The sequence below is a fragment of the Mustela putorius genome, unplaced genomic scaffold (assembly GCF_011764305.1).
Source record: "Mustela putorius furo isolate JIRA1106 unplaced genomic scaffold, ASM1176430v1.1 tig00003836_pilon_pilon_pilon, whole genome shotgun sequence".
Classification (NCBI taxonomy): Eukaryota; Metazoa; Chordata; class Mammalia; order Carnivora; family Mustelidae; genus Mustela; species Mustela putorius.
In genome coordinates, this window is record NW_025421989.1 from 31,315,734 (window position 1) to 31,329,747 (window position 14,014).

The following is a 14,014-nucleotide window of genomic DNA, read 5'->3' on the forward strand; positions in this document are numbered from 1 at the left end:
ATTTTGTTCTCCAATCCAATAACATGGAATGTCTTTCCATTTCTCAGTGTCATATTCAATTTCTTTCATTAGTGTTTTATAGTTTTCAGAGTATAAATCTTTCACCTCTTTGGTTTGGTTGGTTCCTAGGTATCTTATTATGTTGGGTACAATTGTAAATGTGATTATTTTCTTAATTCCTCTTTCTACCACTTTATTATTAAGTTAGAGAAATGCAACAGATTTCTGTAGATTGATTTTGTATCCTGCGTCTACTGAAATTGTGTATCAGTTCTAGCGATTTTTTGGTGAAGTCTTTCAGATTTTCTATATATAATAATCATGTTATCTGCAAATAATGAACATTTTACTTCTTCCTTACCTATTTGGATGCTTTTTATTTCTTCTTGTTGTTTGACTGCTGTGGCTAGGACTTCCTGTACTCTTTTGAATGGAAGTGGTGAGAGTGGACATTCTTGTCTTGTTCCTGGTCTTAGGGGAAAAGCTCTCAGTTTTCCCCATTGGGTATGATATTAGCTGTGGGTTTTTAGTTTATGGACTTTATTCTTTTGAGGTATGTTCCCTCTAAACCTATTTTGTTTAGGATTTTTATCATGAGTAGATGTTGTACTTTGTCAGATTCTTTTTCTGTGTCTATTGAAATGGTCATATGGTTTTTATCCTTTCTCTTACTGATGTGAAGAATCATGTTGATTAATTTTCAAATTTTGAACCACTTTGCAACCTAGGAATAAATCCTAGTTGATCATGGTGAAAGATTTTTTTCAATGTGTTGTTGAATTCAGTGTGCTAGCTTCATGAAGTTTTTTTTCTTTATGGCGCTAATAAGCATTTAGGTATGTTAATAACCAGCTCTTTGTGACTCCAGGCATTTACTTTACTACTTCTTTCCATGTCTTTCCTTTACTTCTTTTTGCAGACCTCAGGACTTCAGTTATAGGAACCATTTCTAGATTCTAAATGTGGTTAAGGTTCCTCAAGCCTGAGGAAAATTTGTATTTCAGCAACAGTCTTTGTTTTCTTCTTCTTCTTCTTCTTCTTCTTTTTTGCTTGCTTTAATTTTTTACTGAATTATAGTTGACATTGAAATATATTAGTTTCAGGTATATATCATATCGGTTTGACAATTGTATACAGTAGACAGTTCTTATAAGTATAGCTATCATCTGTCATCTTACAATGTTGTTACAGTATTATTGACAATATTTTCTATGCTGTAGTTTTCATCTCTGTGACTTATTTATTTTATAACTAGCAATTTGTACCTCGTTTATCCCCTTCACCTATATTACCCATCCCCCTCATTCTCCTCTTCCCTGGCAACCACTAGTTTATCTCTATATTTGTATTTCTGTTTTTCTGTTTTGTTTTTTAGATTTTACATGTAAGTGAAATCATATGGCATTTATCTTTTGCTGTCTGACTTATTTCCCTTAGCTTAATTCCCTCAGTCCATCCATGTTGCAAATAGCAAGACTGTGTATGTGTGTGTGTGTACATATATACACACATATATATGTATATATGTGTATGTATTATATCTTATTTATTCATGCATCTAGTCATAGACACTTAGATTTCTTCCATATCTTGGCTATTGCACATATATTTTTGAATTAGTATTTTTGTTTTCTTTGTGTAAATACCCAGAAGTGGAATTACTGGGTTGTATGGTATTTCTGTTTTTATGTTTTTGAGGAACTTCCATACAATTTTCCTCAGTGGCTGTACTAATTTACATTCACACCAAGAGTTTAGGATGGTTCCCTTTTTTCTACATCCTCATCAACACTTATTATCTCTTGTCTTTTTAATATTAGCCATCCTGATTTGTGTAAGGGGACATCTCATTGTGGTTTTGATTTTTATTTCCATGATAGTAAGTGATGTTGGGCACATTTTCATGAGTCAGTTGGCCACATGTGTGTCTTCTCTGGAAAAGTGTCTATTCTAGTCATCCTCCCATTTTTGAATTGGATTATTTGGGTTTTTTTTTGGTGTTGAGATGTATAAGTTCTAAATAGATACATATATTTTGGATATTAACCCCTCATTGCACATATCACTGCAAATATCTTCTCCCATTCAGTAGGTTGCCTTTTCATTTCATTTTGCTGATGGTTTCCTTCATTGTGCAAAATCTTTTTAGTTTATTGTAACCAAATAGTTTATTTTTACTTTTGTTTCCCTTGCCTGAGGAGACATAACCCGAAAAATATTGCTAAGACTGATGTCAAAGAGATTACTGCCTATGTTTTCTTTTAGGAGTTTTATGGCTTCAAGTTTCACATTTAGATATTTATTCCATTTTGAGTTTATTTTTGTCTGTGGTGTGAGAGAGTGGTCCAGTTTCATTCTTTTGCGTGTAGCTGTCCTGTTTCCCTAGCACCATTTATTGAAGAGACTGTCTTTTCCTCATTGTATGTTCTTGCCTCCTTTGCGGAAGATTAATTGACTGTATAAGCATGGGTTTATTTCTGAGTTTTCTATTTTTTATGTTGATCTGGGTTTCTATTTTTTGCCAGTACCATACTGTCTTGATTATAATAGCTTTGTAGTTTATCTTTAAATCTGAAATTGAATTACCTCCAGCTTTATTCTTCTCAAGATTGCTTTGGTTCTTGGGGGTCTTTTCAACAACTGTTTTTGAATAGCAGAACATTTATTTTTCTCTTATTGCCTTACTCTCATAAAGACTGTCATTCAGTTAAAGTTATCTTACATAACCATTTAGGACTTGTTGATTTGACCCTATAACTAATAAAATTTATATTGAGTTAATTATTGAGGGTAAGCGTCTTAATGATTGTTAAAATCTGTTGAGAATTAGGCAGACCAACATCAGAAGATCTGAATAATTATACATTGTTTTTATGGAGAATATGTGGCAAATGAAAGGAAGAACATGAACTCAGATGAGTGATCATGAGATATACATAGATGTACTTTGTTTTTGGATTGGTTTCTCTCTATGCCATTGATGGTACTTGCATAAGCTTTGAGATACTAAAAAAATAATATGTTTAGCAAAAGGATTTATAATTATATATGTATTTTTCTAATTTTTTTTCACAACAATCTTAAAGTAACTAACTCTTAGGAAACACTAACCTAATTCAGATCTAGTCCCGTGTGTAAATCTAGAACTCTCCGAATTGCTTACTTGATTAATTCCCTAAGAGTAGTTTTAGAGTAGGCACCATTGTATCCCAGTGACCTTAGGAATTTTCTCTAATTAGGTTAGGAAGAAAATTAGATCTTATTCTAGTTCTATATATCATAATGTCTTGCCATGTAAGAGGATATGAGGGAAAGGACTAGGACCTGCTCTCTTCACCTTTCTGTGCTTAGCCGCTGGCATAGGAGACACTCAAAGACTGATTAAATCAATGCATATATATATAAATATCGACATAACTTTTTCATCTTGTAGGACGATTTTCACAAAAATTCCAAGATACAACTATGTCGATCCTGATTATGCATATACTAAATTTGAAGAAATGGAAAAGCAAGCACATGAAAACTATTATGAAAGATACATTAAACATTTAAGAAGTGTGCGCCTACGGAAACGAGTAGAGAGGTAAAGTTCACTTCCTCAAACAGTATGAAATGGATCGTGGTGCCTGCAGGGCCAGATTTTTTTTTTTTCTTTACTCCTTAGTTTCTTTTTAGTGATTTAAGGGACCTTTTCATATATGAACATAGCAGCACCTTGAACTATTTTAATTGAGGTTATCTCTTTCCTTACTTTTGGTTTGGGAATGTCTTATGTTGGTTTTATCCCAGAAACAATTCTTTTTTTTTTTTTAGTAAGATATTATTTATAGAGAGACACAGCAAAAGAGGGAACGCAAGCAGTGGGAGAGGGAGGGAGAGGGAGAAGCAGGGCCCTCGATGAGCAGGGAGCCTGATGCGGAGCTTGATCCTAGGACCCTGGGATCATGACCCAAGCTGAAGGTAGACGCTTAACCGACCGAGCTACCCAGGCACCCCCCAGGAGCAATTCTTGAGATGGATTCCTGCACAGTGCTCTTTTAGGAGAACAAGATGAGGGAAGCAGGATAGGGCAGGGGAGGGAACTGCGAAATGTTGTCTTTCAGGTGAGGCTTACACTCACCTTGAGGTCTCTTGAAGCATAAATTGTGCCTCATAGATGTTCCTACATTGAGCCAAAGGGGCTTCTCTCTCTCTCTTTTTTTTTTTTTTTTAAGGGCTTATCTTTTGTGCTGTGTATCAGCCTTCCATGGTGAGCTGTCCTTGGTTGTGGTGGGGTGGGCATGCCTTCCTTGGTGAGGTCTTTGAGAATGGGGTCTTCTCAGCAGAAGGTAATTTTGTGTAGATTAGTGCACCATTCTTTGTAAGTGGTTCTGAGTATGGTAGCAGCAGCATGAGCTATGGGGAATGTTGGGGTTTGCCAGTATATTTTCTAAAACCTTTGGCCTCAATTAGATATTATTATGATTTTAATAGGGAATGCATGTATTCATATAATGATACAGACATAGGATTACAGCCAGCATCGGGTCTAAAGTCACCCTCACTCTCAGAAACGGAAATAGAAGAGGAATTGTGTTCAGGAAAGTGTCTGATCAAACCTAACCAATTACTAAATACCAGAAATATAGACTCCAAGGAGACGAAGGCTCTGAAAAGAAAGGCATGTGCAATATTTTATATTTCATTGAGTCATGAGAATTCTTAAAATATCTTTTGGTAACATTCAGAATTAATTTTGGAGTAACATTTTTCCACAGGTTCTCAAAGGACTTAAATCAGAACCATCCACGCCCCATGAAAAACATGATTGCAGCTTAATTTTGACGCCAAAGCAAATTCATCAAGTAATTGTTGGTAAGAATCTATAAAAAACTATTAAAGCCTTTGTTTTTTTTAACACAGGTTTATTGGAGCATGATTTATATTCCATAAAATTGACCTGTTTAAAGTATGCTAGTCAGTGAATTTTAGTAAGTTTATGGGATTATGCAACCATCATCATAATTCAATTTTAGAATGCTGCCATCACCCTCAGGACTGTATGTACTTACTCCCAAATCCCACCCCTAGCCCCAGGCAACTGGTAATCAATTTTCTCTCACTGTGGATTTGCCTCTTTAGAACATTTCATATAAAAGGAATTGTATAATATGTAGTCTCTCGTATATTGAAGCTTTTACTTAGCATAATGCTTTTGAGGTTCATCCAGTAGGTATAAATAGGTATAAATATTTTCTTTTTATGTCTAAATAGCATTTCATTTTATGGTAGTACCACATTTTGTTTATCCATTTACAAGTTGATGGACATGAGCTGCTTTCAGTTTGAGGCTATTGTGAATAATGTTGCTATAAACGTTCACATATAATTCTTCAAGTGAACATATGTTTTCATTTCTTTTGGTTAGATTCCTAGGAGTGGAATTGCTGAGTTGTATCTTAAGTTTCTGTCTGACATTTCAAGAAACTGCCAAAAACTTCCCAGAGTATACCAAGTTACAGTCCCACCAACAGTGCACAAGAGTTACGATTACACCAAGTTCTCACCAGATGTTATGTTCTGTCTTTCTTGATTATAGCCGTCCTGGTGGTGTGAAATGTTCTCACTGTGGTTTTGATTTGCATTTTGCTCGTGACTAAGATGTAGAATATATTTTCATGCATTTAAATTGACATAAATGTATCTCTCCTTTGGAGGAGTGTCTTTCAAATTCTTAGCCCAATTTTTAATTTGAACATTTGCCTTCTTATTGTGGAGTTGTATTATTTATGTATTCTGGATACAAGTCCTTTATCAGATAATATGATTTCCAGAGTCTGTGGCTTGTTTTTGTTTTTTAGTTTTTAAATAGTGTTGTTTAAAGCACAGAAGTTTTGGGGCATCTGGGTGGCTCAGTGTGTTAAAGCCTCTGCCTTCAGCTCAGGTCATGATCCCGGGGTCCTGGGATCAAGCCCCATATCGGGCTCTCTGATCAGCAGGGAGCCTGCTTCCCCCCTCTCTGCCTGCCTCTCTGCCTACTTGTGATTTCTGTCTGTCAAATAAATAAATAAAATCTTTAAAAAAAGGATAGAAGTTTTTACTTGAAGTGAAATTGAATTTATCGATAAAAATTTTTTATTATAATTTTTTTCTTTTGTAGATTATGCTTTTGATTTCATACCCAAGAAATCTGTAGCTAACTCAGTGTCACAAATACTTTCCCTTGTTTTCTTCTATAATGTTTATAATTTTAGATCTCACATTTAGGACTACAATTCCTTTTGGATTAATTTTTATGTATATTGTGAGTTAAGAGTCAAAGTTCATACTGTTGTATGTGGCTGTTCAATTGTCCTAGCATCATTTGTTGAAAACATTGTCATTCCTTATTGAATTACCTTAACACCCTTGTTGAAAATCAGTCAACCATACATATCAGGGTTTGTTTCTAGAGTCTCCGTTCTGTTCCACTGATCTGTATGTCTGTCCTTATGACAGATCTATACTGTCTTTGATACTGTCTGTACCTTTAGAGTAAGTTTTGAAATCGGTTAAGTGTAAATCCTCCAAATTTGCTCTTCTTTTTCAAGATTGCTTTGGTTATTATGGGTATAAACTGGATTTTATTAAGACCCACTTTGTCTTGCTTCTGGATCTCTTGCTTGCCCCAACCAGTACTGAAACCTCAGGTCATGGTGTTGACCGTCTCTGGATGTTTGTCATTGAGATAATTATTGTTTTGACAACAACCCTAGGCATGAGTTAAGAGACTAGTGACAGGGGTGCATGGGTGTCTGTCTTTGGCACAGGTCGTAATCCCAGAGTTTGGGATCGAGCCCCACAGTGGGCTCCCTGTTCAGCAGGTAGTCTGCTTCTCCCTTTCCTTCTCCTCCTTCCCTGCTTGTGTTCCTGCTCTCTCACTCACTCTTTCTCTCAAATAAATAAATAAAATCTTAAAAAAAAAAAAAAAAGGAAAAACAAGTGACAATTGACTTGCAGCGGTGTTGAACAGTTTCCTTCCCTAGGTCATTTTCATCAAGCCTATTAAAGGATGATTATTGTTAAAGAAATAGTAGTCTGTACTAGTCTGCAGAGGAAGTTTCCATTTCATTCTAGGCAGGATTAATAGGTATGGATGTGCTGATTCTCCCTCTATTGGAGAACCCAATGCACAGAACACCAAATACCTATTCTTTTGTTATCTAGACTAAAGGCGATAGGCGAAGAGGTGTAAGGTCAGAGGAAACACAGTGTGAAGTGCTTAAATATCTGGGTGGTGATGGTTTGCTCTGGTTGGTCGGTGGCCAAGTCTTAGATCAGCGAGGGCTGTGGGAAATGCCCAAACTAGGATCTGGCTCTGGGGAAAGTGACATGGACTGGCTTAAATAGTTGGATTCTCCCACCAGAGCTAAACCTCCTTGCCACACAATGACAGTGGGGCCCTTGGGCTTGGCAGACTGGGAACTCATTAGTTCATTGCTTGTCTGGGGTTGTGGATGCAGTTCACTTCAGGTTAAATGTCATTTACTGTGCTTCTCTTGTGCCAGGCATGTGATAGGTACAGGGCTTTGTAGTCCCATGGACTTAGGTTTCATTATTGGGTGGTTCATGCTTTGTGTCTTCCAAATTGCTGACTGATTAATCAGATATGCAAATCTATACAAATTCAAAAGGAGCAAAGCTAGAAGGCTATGCCCAGTTTCTCTTCTACAAATCCTCTACCAGCTTTTTTCCCTTCTTCACCTGGTATCCTGAGTATTTTAATAATGACCTTTTTCCTGGGGACAAGGCCCCTGTGTGAATTTACAAGGTCAACAACGGTGATGGTAGGAATTTTGTATCACTCTCGTTTTTATACCTTGAAGGTGTTTTTTGAACCTCTGCACAGAACAGGTACTGGCACTATCAGTGGAGATTACAATTTCAGAAAATTTTGCTCTGTATTTATATTTTAGAAAGTGAAGTGGGGATCACTGGGGGTCTCAGTTCGTTCAGAATCTGACTCTTTAATTCACCTCAGGTTATGATCTCAGGGTCCTGAGGTCAAGCACCACATTGGGGTCCAATGCTGGGCTTAGACCCTGCTTTAGATTTTCTCTCTCCCTCTCTTTCTGCCCTTCCCTGGCTTCCTCTCTGTCTTTCAAAAAAAAAGTGATTGTCAAGAGACACAGTAGAGGATTTGGAGATTAACTGAATCAGTTAGTGAAGACTGTTAAAGAGGGGTGCCTTTGTGGCTCAGTTGGGCAGCTGCCTTCAGCCTGGGTCATGATCTCAGGGTCCTGGTATCGAGCCCTGCATTGGGCTCCCTGCTTGGGGGGTTGGGGGGTTTGCTTCTCCCTTTGCCTCTGAAGCTCCCCCTCCTTGTGCTCTTTTGATTGGGCATGCGTGTGCTCTCTTGATAAATAAATGCACTCTTTAAAGAAAAAGAGAGAAAAAGAGAAAACTGTTATACAGTTTGGGTTACATCGGATGTTGTGCAAAGAGTATTGTTGCTCACAGTTAAGTGTCTGCCTTTGTTATGATCCCTGGGTCCTAGGTTCCAGCCCCACATGGAGCACCCTGCTCAGCAGGGAGTCAGCTTCTCCCTCTCCCTCTGCCCATCCTGGACCCCTGCTTGTCTATCAACTCTCTCTCTCTCTCAAATAAATAATGAAAAAAACCTTTTTAACGATTTTATTTATTTATTTGAGAGAGACACACACAGGGAGAGAGGGACCACAAGCAGAGGGAGAGGGAGAGGGAGAAGCAGGCTTCCCGCTGAGCAGAGAGCCCAGTGTGGGGCTCAATCCCAGGGCGCTGGGATCATGACCTGAGCCGAAGGCAGACACTTAACGACTGAGCAACCCAGGTGCCCCTGAATAAAATCTTTAAAAAAGAGAAAATGATAAGAAAGGGAAAATACATTTACAGTACAGTACAGTACAGTAGTAGAATGAGGCACCCATCGCCTTGTCTCCACCCGAAGTTCGCAAAGCTTGATCCTGGAGTGACACCAGCTTCTTGCTTCTCTACCCAGGAATATGGGAAGCCTCCTTCCAAGTGCAGAGAACCAGGGAAGGCAGATCACCTTTACCTATTTCTCTAGTCAGTTGTTCTACCTGACCCCTTTTATGGAGTTCTAACACAGTTTCAGGAAAAACACTGGCAAGTGCTGAGCTGCCAGTTACCTGACAGTATGAACTCCCCACCCGGAAGCACTTTCAGCACCATGTATAGGGCCCCTTTCCGTTGTCCAATTCGAGCTTCTCCCTAGTGCTGTCCTGCCCTGCCCTCCCCACCCGCCCCAACATACATCCATGTTCTCCCAGATACCTTTATCCAGGGGTGGGGGGAAGGTTATTATTTAGTGGTCCCTGGTCACCTCCCACTAGTGAAGGGCCCTGTTGTTTTGGCGAGAATCCCTTCCCAGAGCCATTCCTTTTTGCTCTTCATTTTTTTTTTTTTAAAGATTTTGTTTATTTATTTGACAGACAGAGATGACAAGTAGGCAGAGAGGCAGGCCAGGGGGGCAGGGGGAAGCAGGCTCCCTGTTGAGCAGAGAGCCTGATGCGGGGCTCAATCCCAGGACCCGGAGACCATGACCTGAGCTGAAGGCAGAGGCTTTAACCCACTGAGCCACCCAGGTGCCCCTTTGCTCTTCATTTCAAGACCTAAATGAACAGGTGTTGAGGTGGGGAGTGTCTGGATCAGAAAAGAGTCTTGCTGTTCCAGCTTTCTCTAGATCTTTCCCCAGCCTTCCCTTGGCTTCTAGTCATTTGGTGCTTCTTCCTTACTTTTAAATCACAACACAAAATACATGTTTATTGGAGGTGGTGGTGCATAAGTGGACCCATGTAGTTCAAACCCTTATTGTTCAAGGGTCAACTGTATTATCTAATTTTCCTTGAAACATTCTCTTTGGCTGATAAGTTATTTAGAAGCGTGTTATTTAAGGATGCCTGGGTGGCTCAGTGGGTTAAGCCTCTGCCTTCGGTTCAGGTCATGATCCTAGAGTCCTGGGATTGAGCCCGGCATCGGGCTCTCTGCTCAGCAGGGAGCCTGCTCCCCCCGCCCCGTGGTCTCTTTATCAAATAAATAAATAAAATATTAAAAAAAAAGAAGTGTGTTATTTAATTCCAAGATTTATTCTGCTATGGTTTTCTAGTTTGATTTCATTTAGTCAAAGTACACACATGTATGTATTTAATTCTTCTAGATTTTTGAAGATTTGTTAAGTGTGACCCTGGATGGTCCCTTTTGTTGAAGGTTCTTGTGACTTGAAAAGAAGTATTCTGCTATTGTTGGATGTAGTATTCTTTAAAAGTCAGTTATATCCCAATTAGTTAATGGTATTCATTTCTACTAAATCCTTATTGCTTTTTTGTCTAGACAGTCTGTCAGTTATTGACAAAGGTGATTGACATCCCAAACTATAATTGTAGATTTTATTATTTCTCCTTTTAATTCTGTCAATTTTGTTTCACTTATTTTGAAGCTCCCTTGCTTGGTGCATACACGTTTAAGACTGTTAAGCTTTCTTGGTCCTCTTTGTCCCTGGTAATTTTCTTTGCTCTGAAGTGTAGTTTGTCTGATACTGATCTAGCTATCAAAGCTTTCTTTTGTTTAGTCTTTGCATTGTTTATCTTTTTACTTGTTTCTACTTTTGACTTATCTATGTCACTGTACTTGAAGTAAGTTTCCTGTGGGCAACATATAGTACTTTTGCATGCATTCTCACAATCTGTGTTTTTTAATTGGTGCATTTGTGTCATTTACATTTGATATAAATGTTGTTATATCAAGACTTTGAAATGTTATTCAAGATTCTTTGTTTTTACTTTCACAAGTTTATCTTTAGTTCTCAAAAGTTTTCAAAGGTCTGGTCATGGTTTTGTTTGTTTGTTTGTTTGTTTGTTTTATTTGTTCTGTTTAGATTTCGCTGAGCTTCTAGTGTGTGAAAGTTTACTTTTTTTCTACATTTGGGCATTTTTCAGCTATTATTTTTTCCCTGATATTTTCCCAGTCCCCTCCACCCTTTACTTTCTCACTCTGGGGCTCCTTTTACATGATTTTTAAACCTTCTGCTTTTGTTACACAGGTGTCCAAGACTCTTAATTTTTTTTCAGTCTGTTTTCTTTCTGTTTGTCAGGTTGGATAAATTCTGTTGATAATTCTTTAGGTTAACTTACTTTTCCTTCTGTCCTCTCATTCTGTTAATGAGCATATCTAAGAGGTTTTTATTTTACTTACTGTATTTTTTAATCTTAGAGTTTCTATTTAGTTCTTCTTTGGGTATTCACTTTCTTTGCTGAAGCTCTTTTTCTTCTTATTTCAAGAGTAATCATAATTGCTTATTTGATCGTTTTTATAACATACAAAGGAGAAATAAACATGTAGAAAGATACATAATGTTGTTATTGTCATTAGGGAAACAGAATAAAACCACAACGAGATACTACTGTAAATCTATTAAAATGGCTAAAGTTAAAAACAAAACAAAACAAAAAAACTCAAAACAAAAACTCACCATTTGAGTTGTTGCCAAAGATGTGAGGGATCTGGAACTCTTATACATTGCCAGCAGAGTGGAAAATTATACAACCACTTGATAAGAGTTAGGCAGTTTCTTACACGTCTGTACATGCATTTGCCATATGATCTGTGCATTCCACTCCTAGATTTTTGTCCAAAAGAAATGAAATCATGTGTTCAAACAAATACTTGTGTACAAATATTTTAGCAGCTTTAATTGTAGTAGCCACCACCTACAAGCAATCCAGGTGTCATTCAACAAGTGAGGGAATGGTCATTTGTAATGGACTACCCCTTTGTAATATCAAAGAATGGATGACTGACACCTGAAACAACTTGAATGAATCTCCAGGGAATTTGTAGAGCGAAAGAAACCAGAGAAAACTGTACATGTTACGTTATTCCACTCTTAAAATTATAACTCTAAAACATGTGAACCGGTCTACCGTGACATAATGTACATGAGTGGGGGTCTGGGAAGGGGGGGTACTGAGAATTAAGGAAGAAGAGAATATAAAGGGGCACAAGAGAACTTTGGAGTGGTGGTTGTTCACTCTCTTCCTTGTGGTGATGGTTTCATAGGTGTATACATGTCAACACTTAAATTCTACACTTTGGGGTGCCTGGGTGACTCACTCGTTAAGCATCTGCCTTCAGCTCTGGTCATGATTCCAGGGTCCTGGGATCAAGCCCCACATCGGGCTCCCTGCTCTGTAGGAAGCCTGCTTCCTCCTGCTCCCACTCCCCCTGCTTTTGTTTCCTCTCTTGTTATGTCTCTCTCTGTCAAATAAATAAAATCCTTGAAAAAAAAAAAAAAGAAAAGAAATTCTACACTTTAAACATGGGCAACTTATTGTATGTCAGTTACTATCAAATCCAGTTGTTAAGAGACATAGAAGACTTATTAAAATTGTATGATATAAAAACTTCTGTCATTTTAAAGGGAAAACTTTTAAACTCCCCTCATGCTCTCTCTCTCTCTAAAGAAAATAAATAAATCTTAAAAAAAAAAAGGGAAAACTTAAGTATTGAGCAATGGGAAAATTAGCATTTTCTGTAAATTCTGGATAGATGAACATAAATGTATTGATGGAAGTGAAGAAGGTGTTGGAGTATGCAGATTCACATATTAAAATGAGTTATGAGTTTTAATAATTTTTCAATACAATTTTCCATATAACTAGGATATATTTATATTGAATTTTAGCCAATAATCTCCAAATGCCAAATTATGGGCATTTAGGTAAAAATCTTGGTTAGTAACTTATGATATGATAGGAAATATTTTTCTAAGTTCCATTTTTTATAAATTAATTGGTGAAAATATAGTATGGAAATTTGAAATTACTGAATACATTAACCAAAACTAAACTTAATAATTTTTCATTTTTTCAGGGCCCTCTGTCCTTAACTTTGGTGATATTTGTGTGAACTCCACAAATACTCGTCTACTGCATGTTATTAATATGCTACCTATGCATATTTTGATCAACTTAGATATTAATTTGGAAGAACTTCAGAAAACGAACCAATTTTCATATGTGATTCCGCCTACAGCTAGTACTTATATATCGATGGTATTTGAATCTCCCACCGTTGGAAAATTTTGGAAGTAGGATTTATTTTTAAATTTCTGTATGCTAGAATCAAAATGCCCTTTTGTAGAATATGTATTTTTTTTAACTCAGTAATTGTTGAATATGTCATGTTTTGTCTGCAAACACAGAAACTATATGTGCATCAATTTGTAGATTTGTAGATTGATATTTCAGTGGTAGTCTGTCATAAATATTTTGATGTCTTTCTTACTAAGGATTAATTGTGGGCGTTAGTCAATAATATATGCTTTTTATATGTAACTGAATTCTGTAACTGCAGATAGCTATTGTCAATGAAGTTTGACTGCTTTTGCTGTGTTACAGGTCTTTCACCTTTACAGTGAACAATATACCTGGTGGCCATATCCTTGTAATGGCAGTTGTCATGCCAGTAAAGCTTGAGCTGTCTTCTAATGAGCTAGTATTGAGACCACAAGGCTTCTCCGTGAAAACATGTTTTATGGGGACAGTGGGGTTGTATAATCATCAGAATTATTTTGCCAAATTTGAATGGCAGCCAGTAATCACAAAAGGAGGAATGGCATTTTCCATTCGTCCAGCTAAAGGTAACAGTTTATCCTGTTTGTTTGATTTAGATACTCATTTATTCATGTGCTCAGGCAGTACTCATTTATTGAGTATGAACTGTATAATGGTACTAAAAATTGAAGCAAATCAGACATGGTCATTGGGGCATATATATTTACATACCTAAATATGTAAATTTGATTTGAAAATATGGATCCTGTATCATGGCTTTCCAAAGAAATAGAAGCAATAGGAAATGTAGAGAGGGAGAGAGGGAAAGAGGGAGGGAGGAGATTAATTTTAAGGAATTGGCTCAGACAGTTGTGTGGGCACTCAGGTAGGCTGTCAGGCTGGAGACCCAGGAAGGGATTGATGTTGCAGACTTGAATCCAAAG

At 37.3% G+C, this 14,014-nt stretch overlaps 1 protein-coding gene across 1 annotated transcript in view; it reads left to right on the forward strand.

Annotated features, from left to right (window-relative positions):
* The window catches only part of CFAP47 (cilia and flagella associated protein 47), a 529,980-nt gene that overhangs the window by 57,430 nt on the left and 458,536 nt on the right, over positions 1–14,014 (forward strand). The window contains exons 12-16 of the mRNA XM_045089444.1: positions 3,434–3,586; positions 4,477–4,663; positions 4,761–4,857; positions 12,889–13,105; positions 13,416–13,657. Coding sequence (XP_044945379.1) covers positions 3,434–3,586; positions 4,477–4,663; positions 4,761–4,857; positions 12,889–13,105; positions 13,416–13,657 — 896 coding nt within the window. The remainder of the gene's footprint in view (positions 1–3,433; positions 3,587–4,476; positions 4,664–4,760; positions 4,858–12,888; positions 13,106–13,415; positions 13,658–14,014) is intronic.